General features: G+C 44.1%; 1 protein-coding gene across 1 annotated transcript in view; it reads left to right on the forward strand.

The window, feature by feature from the left end:
- Positions 1-5,254, forward strand: part of SUGT1 (SGT1 assembly cochaperone of MIS12 kinetochore complex) — a 29,203-nt gene extending 23,949 nt beyond the window's left edge. Inside the window, exons 11-13 of the mRNA XM_087726800.1 lie at positions 2,231-2,318; positions 3,688-3,875; positions 4,714-5,254. Of these exons, the coding sequence (XP_087582926.1) occupies positions 2,231-2,318; positions 3,688-3,875; positions 4,714-4,815 (378 nt within the window). The 3' untranslated portion in view covers positions 4,816-5,254. The remainder of the gene's footprint in view (positions 1-2,230; positions 2,319-3,687; positions 3,876-4,713) is intronic.
- The last annotated feature ends 3,923 nt before the right edge of the window (positions 5,255-9,177 follow it).

The raw sequence follows: 9,177 nt of genomic DNA on the forward strand, positions 1-9,177 counted from the left end.
TTTCTTTAAGTGTCCCTGAGCGCTCCTTTTCTAGATGCACCGAGAACGTTCCGTACCTCACCTTGGCTCTTTTCATCGAGCTGTGCTTTCCAGCTTTCCATTCATCACAAAAGGTCCTTAAGAAAAAGCCGCAAACCCCCTTTTTTGAAAGCAAGTAAATTGTTTGCGTGCAGCAAATAGTTCATAAAAGAATACTTTGCTGTAGGCTATAAGCGTATCTGGGCGTTTGAAGATGTTCACCAGTGTATTCCTTTCTGTTCAAGGGACCCATCATTAGTATAACCTTGAAGTTTGTCCGTAACTTAAGTTCTTACAAGTGAGTTAAGTTTCTAAACTGAAGCAGTTTAAAGTTTTTTGTCTTGGGAACTTTGAGTCCTGAGAATGTTGGATGGTTTCCATACTTGGCCGCTTTAAGACTTGTGGACTTCAACTCCCAGAATTCTCCAGCCAGCTCTGCTGGGAGTTGAAGTCCACAAGTCTTAAAGATGCCAAGTTTGAAGGCTTCTGTTTTAGAGCTAGTTGCTGTGCCATCTCATGAAGGATTCTCAGGTAGCCATCCGAACCAGTTTTATTTATTCTTTTTAACTACAGGTAGTCCTTGACTTAACAACAGTTTATTTCAAACTTTAGTGGAATTTGTATGCCGCCCACTCCCTAGGGCAGTGTTTCTCAACCTTGGCAACTTGAAGATGTCTGGACTTCAACTCCCAGAATTCCCCAGCCAGCGAATGCTGGCTGGGGAATTCTGGGAGTTGAAGTCCGGACATCTTCAAGTTGCCAAGGTTGAGAAACACTGCCCTAGGGACTCTGGGCGGCTCACAACAAGTAAAAGCATTTAAAACATTTAAAATTACAGAATTAAAATCAACACAACATCCATTTCATCAAATGGGGCTGGAATAATCAACAGCCCCAGGCCTGCCGGAACAGCCAGGTCTTGGTCGCCGTTCAAAGTTACGACGACACTGAAAACAGTGACTTATGGCCATTTTTCGCACTTACAACCATTCCAGCCTCCCCATGATCATGTGATCGAAATTCAGATGCTTGGCAACTGGCGTGTACTTACGACGGTTGCAGTGTCCCCGGGGTAACGTGATCCCTTTTTACGACCTTCCGACAAACTAAGTCAGTGGGGAAACCAGATTCATTTAGCAACCAGGCTACCAATTTTAACAACAGCAATGATTCATGTAACAACTGTGTTAAGGAAGGTGGTAAAGCTCACTTAACAAGTGAGACATTAACGAATGTCTCGCTTGACAAAACAGAAATTTGGGGTTCAATTATGGTCATAAGCTGAGGACTACCTCCATAGGTCACGCATCTCACTATCCAGAGTTTCTGCAAGTTGCTTGTCAAGGTCTTGATGGATTATTTGAGGGTTCCTTGCAGACATCCTCCCCAAATCCAAAGTTACAAGAGTTGTATTTAAAAAAAAAAATCAGAATGCTTAAATGCTCTCCATGGGAGAAATCCTGTGTTTATCCTGAAATTTGCATGTACTTAACGGCGTGAACGGAGGTCTAATTTAGGCTATTTTCTGAAAGGCTTAATATGACTCACAATGTTACCTTAACTGTTCCTATTTTCTTTTTAAAGTAAAAAAAAAATGGCCAAACTACATTTTTTTAAAAAAAACAACCTTACTGTTGTGGCTGATTGAAATTTCCGCTTGTATTTGTCACATGCACGAATCTTCTGAAAAGTGTTAGTCAAAGATAAAGGTTCCCCTCGCACATATGTGCTAGTTGTTTCTGACTCTAGGGCAGTGTTTCTCAACCTTGGCCACTTGAAGATGTCCGGACTTCAACTCCCAGAATTCCCCAGCCAGCGAATGCTGGCTGGGGAATTCTGGGAGTTGAAGTCCGGACAGCTTCAAGTGGCCAAGGTTGAGAAACACTGCTCTAGGGGACGGTGCTTATCTCTGTTTCAAAACCGAAGAGCCAGAGCATTTTGATGACATCTCTATTGTCATGTGGCCGGCATGACCAAACGCCAAAGGCGCACCGAACGCTGTTCCCTTCCCACCAAAGGTGGTCCCAATTTTTCTACGTGCTTTCGAACTGCTAGGTTGGCAGAAGCAGGGACAAGTCACGGGAGCTCCCTCCGTTACTCTGCACTAGGGTTTTGAACTGCCAACCTTTCTGATGGACAAGCTCAGCGACTTAGCCACTGAGCCGCCGCGTTCCTTAGAGTTGGTCTATTAAATGCTTTTTTCCTTCTGCAGATTGAGATAAAAATGAAGAAACCAGAAGCTGTACGATGGGACAAATTAGAAGGACAAGAGAATTCTGATCTAAAACAAGACACGGCAGGTTTGTGTCAGCATGTTGACTTACAAATAATCTTGGTTTGGAAAGTGGCACCAGGAGAGGTTGGGCAGATCTACAGTCTGATCTGAGGGAACCCTGAAGCCCCCTTCCACCTTTAAACTTCCTGCCTGTGTTACCTTTTGCATTGGTCATGCTTCTGTAATAAAACCAACCTTGGAGTTGATCAATTCACAAAGTCACAATTGCCTCTGTCATTAAGCAGAGCTGGTCATAAGGGGCAGATCTTCACTTCTCATTGTTAAAAGTTGGATTTTAGTGCTCTGCTTAATAATAATAATAATATGTGACAGAAAAAACAGGATGGAGAACACTATAAAGAGGGCAAGGTTTCCTTGAATCGTGATTTATCCAAACAATAAGTCTGATAAGAGGGAAAGAACCTTCAGAAAGGAAGATCAGCTGTCTGAGTATTCAGGAGCATTCGCTTTATGGTCAAATATTGTTGTGGCCTGTCGGCTGCCGACCCCTCCAGCAGCCGAATCAGGAGGAGGGAAGTGAGGGTCAGCATCAGGGCAACCTGAGAGCTCCGAGGGGAAAGAGGGAACGGAGCTGGAAGAGAGAGAGACAAGAGACGGAGCCTGGGCTGTCCGTCATCCCTCAGATGGAGAGTCAACAGCCCCCAGGTCTGGAGGTGGCTGATGAGGAAGAGGAGGAACAGCTGGCTCCAGTGCCTGATGTGAGGATGCACAGAAGGCAGAGAGGAGAGGAGAGCAGTGGAAATCTATGGGCTGGTCCTTGGGACAGAAGAGCCACCGCTGCTAGCGAAGCTCTGGGGATCAAAGGCAGGGGGCGGAGATAAATAGGTGTGGCGGACCACTACTCATCTCTCTGCTGGGTGGACTTGTTATCCTGCGTTGAGAGAGAAACTTTTTGGCGGGGCTGCTGGCACACCTAATAAAGGAATCTTTGAGTTCACTTCAGAGGGTTGGTCGTTTTTGGAGAGCTGGGTCAGAACAAATATCTAGGCTAGGCTCTTCTCAGACTTTTAGGATAATTCCAGGAGAATAAAATTATAAAGTTCTAGCATAGGTGTCTCCAAATTTCTCAACTTTAAGACTAATGGACTTCAACTCCCAGAATTCCCTAGCCAGAATTCTGGGAATTCAAGTCCAAAAATCTTAAAAGCTGCCAAGTTTGAGCAAGATATTCAAGGCAGAGTGATAGAAAAAAAAGGCACATGTTGGAAGATAAACTTGCAAAGTTTTAAAAAACGATCCAATTTTTCCCACTTAGCCGCTAAATTGATTATTGCAAAAGAGAAATATCTCAGCGGCTAAACACCGGATACAATACTTGATCCCCAAAAGTTGAGACACGGGGTTGATGTTACCTGCTCTAATTTGTTTTGCAGCTTCAAACCCCACACATCACTATCCGTCATCTTCACACCACACAAAGAACTGGGATAAATTAGTGGGGGAAATCAAAGAAGAAGAGAAGAATGAAAAATTGGAAGGTGACGCGGCTTTGAACAAACTTTTCCAACAAATCTATTCGGACGGCACAGATGAAGTGAGACGGGCCATGAACAAATCATTTGTAAGTTATTTTTTGTTGTCTTCTTTTTTCCCCTGTGAATTTCCACTTGGGTTTATCGTATTGCAAATACAAACTGATTTCAGCGTTTGAGAGATAGATAACCTGTGGCAAAGTTGCCTTTCTGTTAGGAAAAGACAGACTTCGATTTCACTCGTCAAACACAGACTAACACAGTTGGAAGGGACTTTGGAGGTCATCTAATCCAACCCCCTGCTCGTGCAGGAGAATCTATATTTTTCTTCTATACTATTCCTTTCCTTCTTTCCTGAATCAGGTAGGTACCGTATTTTTCGGAGTAGAAGACGCACCTTTCCCTCCGCAAAAAGAGGGTGAAAATCTGGGTGCGCTTTATACACTGAATATAGTATTTTTGGCCTCCCGGAACCCTGCCCTGCGCATCCCATTTTTTGCAAAAATGGATGCGCAGAGGGTTTGGGGGGCTTGTAGAGTGCTCCTGGGCGCTGGGGAGGGCAAAAAACAAGTGAAAAATGGCCTGTTTTTTGCTCATTTTTGCCCTTCCCAGTCCCCAGAAGCACTGTACAAGCCTCCCAAAGCTTATGCATGGCCCTTTTTTTTTGCAAAAACATTGGGCATGCAGTGGAGAGTTTGGGTGGCCTGCAGAGTGCAAACCCTTTTTTAAAAAAAATTACCTCTTCCAAATCTTGGTGCGTCTTATACTCCGGTGCATCTTATACTCGGAAAAAACGTTTTTTTCTGAACTGACTACACTTGTGGTGGGAATTATTGGGAGTATTGTCTTCAGTAATCGATTGCTGATGTTAACCAAAGCCTGACTTCTGTTCATTGAAGGCTCATATATTATTTAATTCTCTTGCAGATGGAATCGGGCGGGACGGTGCTGAGCACAAATTGGTCGGACGTAGGTAAAAGAAAAGTAGAAGTCAATCCTCCGGAGGACATGGAATGGAAGAAATTCTGATCTTCTCGGTTCGTGGTGCGTGAAACCCTGTTACATGTGGACACAGAAGTCTTGAGCATGAAGCCCCGAATGCTGGTTCAGAAGATGATGGATTCCTGTATCTTGACGTACTGCAGCCAGGCCTCTCTCCCTCCGAAGATTTTTAAGAGCTGTAATCAGGAACGAGAGCTCTTCTTGCTGCTCTTCCCATGAAGGTGGTTTTTTTAAAAAAGAAGGATTCGAACCCAGTCCTTGGCTCGCTTGGCGATGCAGTTGGAGAATTAAGAAGGCATTTAATTGGACTATTTAGGATTATTGCCTTATTAAACAACACTAAATCCCTTTAAATAATTTATTTGGTCTGGCGTTAATGGGGTGAACACACGTTTTGGCTGTAGCATTAAAAGATTGTTTGGCTTCACTTTTGCTTCCAAATAAAATTGTAAATATATAACTTTTACTTAAAGAAGCCGGGCCCCCCTTTTGTTTGTTGAGCAGTTTCCAAGTGCAAGTTGTCATCGTGAGATTTAATGAGCTGTGTAACCCCTAAGGATGCTTCTGCATGATAAAATTAAGATTCATGCTACGCTTTTCTATTAATAATAGTAAAAAATAGCAGACTGCTGTGTAAGCGTTATCATACTTAACTTAGAACGTATCTATAATTCGATGCCGTAAAATCAGGACAACAGGTTGGTTAAAAGCATACACACATCGTCACACAAGGTGTAGTACTCTTCATTTACTGACAGGAATTAGCACTGGGAACTTTGCCGTTAAGCAATGCGGTGAAAAGGAGCACATTGACTTGAATGGTTGGACTGCTGGGCAGGTTAGCAAAGTCTGCGTTTGAGACCCAGAGCTGGTGCGGTTGAGCTCCTGTCCATGTCTCAAGCTCGCTGTCGGAGACGTAAGAGGAGCCTCCAATTCGGCGTCCCCAGGGCAAGGGCGATGTTACTGGCTAATCCTTTCAACCCGGAAGTGCCTTGGTGCTTCCGACACGTATGGTTATGTCTGTTAAAGCAAGGGCGTCACATGACCGCAACTTCTACATTCCCGCCGTTAACGTCGCTTGTGGGAAACCAGCAAACTATGATGGAAGTCAGAAGGGCAGGATGCTGTGTGACTGCAGTTGCCAGCAAGGTGCCAACGCCCAGGGCACAATCACTCTAACCAAGCCACATTGCACTGACCATAAACACGAGATGCAGTCGTAAAAAACCACTGGGCCAGAGCTGAACAATGTAATTCATTGAATGAGGACCATCTATATTTCCGTGTTGCATGAATTACATCTCCCTGTATCATTAAAAAGAATCTTGGCACTTGTTACCTCTCCTTACTTCCCGTAATGATCTGACCTGGGCTTCCCAAGACCACGTAAATCACAGCCTTAATCCCAAAGCCCCTCTTTTATTTACACAGCTGTGGATTAATGGTCATTCACAGCCCGCATGGCTTCCCAAGCAGTCCGTGAAGATCCCGACAGATGTCTGCTCGAGTTGCCACAGTCTTTCAGGGGGATGTTGATAAACACCCAACTTTATCTCCCTTGAAAGGCTGCCAGAGACCTCATGGCCAAATGCAGAGCGAGGCCAAACTTAGCACAGAGTCCAACAGAACTTTTCAAAGCTTGAACCGACCAGATGAACCAAGTTGCTTCCTGCAAAAGCTCACGTCCCATTTGCGGTTCCACCACAAAACCGCGTTCGACTAAAGCGCGCTCGACGAAACCGCGTAGCTGACGTCATCACAGGGCGACAACAGCGCGGAGACAGAAGCATTCTGTAAGTGCTAAACCTAAAATTAACACCTAAACCTAACCCCCCTAAACCTAATCCTAAACCTAACCCTTAACCTAACCCTAAACCTAACACTAAACCTAACACTAACCCTTAACCTAACCCTAAACCTAACACTAACCCTTAACCTAACACTAACCCTTAACCTAACCCTAAACCTAACACTAACCCTTAACCTAACCCTAAACCTAACACTAACCCTTAACCTAACCCTAAACCTAACCCTTACCTTAACTTGAATCGGCTTGCTTTCAAAGCGCTATTTACAGCGTGCTTCTGTCTCCGCGCTCGCTGTTGTCGCCCTGTTGATGACGTCAGCAACGCGGTTTAATCGGGCGCGCTTTAGTCGAGCGTGGTTTTGTCGTGCCACGCCCATTCGCTCCTCTTTTGTGTCTTATGGGAAGGGTGAATCATCTCCGAGCCTTACTCCTGAGTCGGCCCTTTTTGTCTTAACTTTTCTTGCCTTCTGGCAGCTCTGTGCATGCGCACACTGGGAACAGGCTCCCCATGTTCTTCTGCCTCGCTGATGTCAGACAGGCAGCAAATAACTACCAGATGGCCCTGGCCCCCTCTCTGCCTCCAGCACAGAGCCCTCGTCGGAGCGTTCCCCAAACTCTAGGACTGGCCCATGTCCCTCCCCAGCCTCCACTGTTGCGCCACAACACTTAAATGTGAAACCATTCTAGCCAGACTGAATTTCCTGTGCAATTAGCAAATTACCTTTATTTCTAGAGCAAGAGAGTTAAGCGTCCCAGCCTCTCCGAACAGCGAAATTCCTGCAATGACAGATTATAATTTTTGTAACATCATTGAGTCCTCTATAAAAAACACCCCCAAAAACTCCCTTGTCATTTAATGCTCATTTTGCAGAGCAAAATTCGGAGGAGTCCCGAGCCTTTAGTGGAGGTAATTCTCTCCGCACCGGCGGCTGCTTGATATATTTTGGCATATCGATATATTTCGTAGATTTGTTCAGATGTGAAATTAAAAGGAATCGTGTATCCCATTCAGATAACCAGGCAATTTTTTTTTCCTTTTGCTCCTTTGATGCTAAAAAAGCGGCTGAATCTTTTTAAATGATTTCTTGTTTTTGAAATTTAGATCAGAACTGAAGGAGGCGGCGGAGGGGCCCCACCAGGAATTAAACGAGACACAGGCCGGTGGAAATCGTCTTCTATTTAAGTCACATTTTGTTGCATCCTAAAAGGTGAAATACAAAAGAAAAATAAAACACCCAGCACTAACAACAAAGAGGGAAAAAAACAAATTGGTGAACAAAAGGGAAAAAAAAAGAGATCCAAATGCCAAATAAATTTAACATAAAATCCACCAGGGGCTGGACAGCAAAAAAAGGAAGAAACATTAAATTCTCTTTTACAAATATATAGGTCTGGTTTTGTGTGTGTGTGTGTGTGTGTGTGTGTGTGTGTATACACAGAGTCAGAACTGATGAAGCTGCTTGGATTAGAAGTGAAATATTTTCAAGTAAAGGGGGAAAAAAAATAACCCAAGAAAATCCAATTGGGATATTTTCCATGTAGAATTTTTACTCGGAGTAACTTGGCTAATAACTGTTTGTACAACGCACCTAAAGACTTGCAAAGCTACCTTGTAAAAATCACAGGGAGTCCTCGAACTTATGACCACAATCGAGTCCAAGATTTATGTTGCTAAACTAGATGGTTGTTAAATGAATTTTGCCCCGTTTTACGAGCTTTCTGGCCACAGTTGTTAAGTGAATCACCATGGTTGCTAGGCTTGTAACACGGTTACTAAGCGAGTCCTGCTTCCCCGCTGAGACGGTCGCCGGAGGGGATGACGGGACCCCAGGACCCTGCAACCGTCATAAGTACATGCCAGTTGCCAAGCCTCTGAGTTATGATCCCGTGAGCTGCAACAGTCGTTAAGTGTGAAAAACAATCACAAGTCACTTTTTTCAGCGATGTTCTAACTGAGCAGTCGCTAAGTGGAACTGTTGTTAGTCAAGGATCACCTGTACTTGTGTATCCATAATTTCTTTCAAAATTACAGGCTAGAAATCTGTCTTGGGCCACGGAGATCTGGAATTGGAGGGGGCTGAAATTTCAAAACTGGCATTTTGTTGTGCAGGGTTTAAGAGACAAAGGGTGAATTCATCCTTCGTAGAATGAAACAAGGCAGTTCTTTCTTTCCTTCCTTCCTTCCTTCCTTCTTCCTTCTTCCTTTCCTTCCTTCCTTCCTTCCTTCCTTCCTTCCTTCCTTCCTTTCGTTCCCTTCTCTTCCCTTTCCCTCTTATTTTCCTTTCCCTCTTCTTTCCTTTCCTTTCCTTTCCCTCTTCTTTCCTTCCATTCCTTTCCTTTCCCTCTTCTTTTTTTTCTTTTATTTTCCTTTCTTTTCCTTTCCCTCTTCTTTCCTTTCCTTCCATTCCTTTCCTTCCTTCCTTCTTTCCTTCCTTTCATTCCCTTCTTTTCCCTTTCCCTCTTCTTTTTCTTTCCCCTCGTCTTTCCTTTCCTTTCCATTCCTTTCCCTCTTCTTTTTTTTCTTTTCTTTTCCTTTCCCCTTTCCTTTCCCTCTTCCTTTCCTTTCTTTCCTTCCCTTTCTC

Source organism: Thamnophis sirtalis, unplaced genomic scaffold, assembly GCF_051295495.1.
Source record: "Thamnophis sirtalis isolate CommonGarterSnake01/CBP01778 unplaced genomic scaffold, rThaSir2_p1.2 scaffold_12, whole genome shotgun sequence".
Taxonomy (NCBI): Eukaryota; Metazoa; Chordata; class Lepidosauria; order Squamata; family Natricidae; genus Thamnophis; species Thamnophis sirtalis.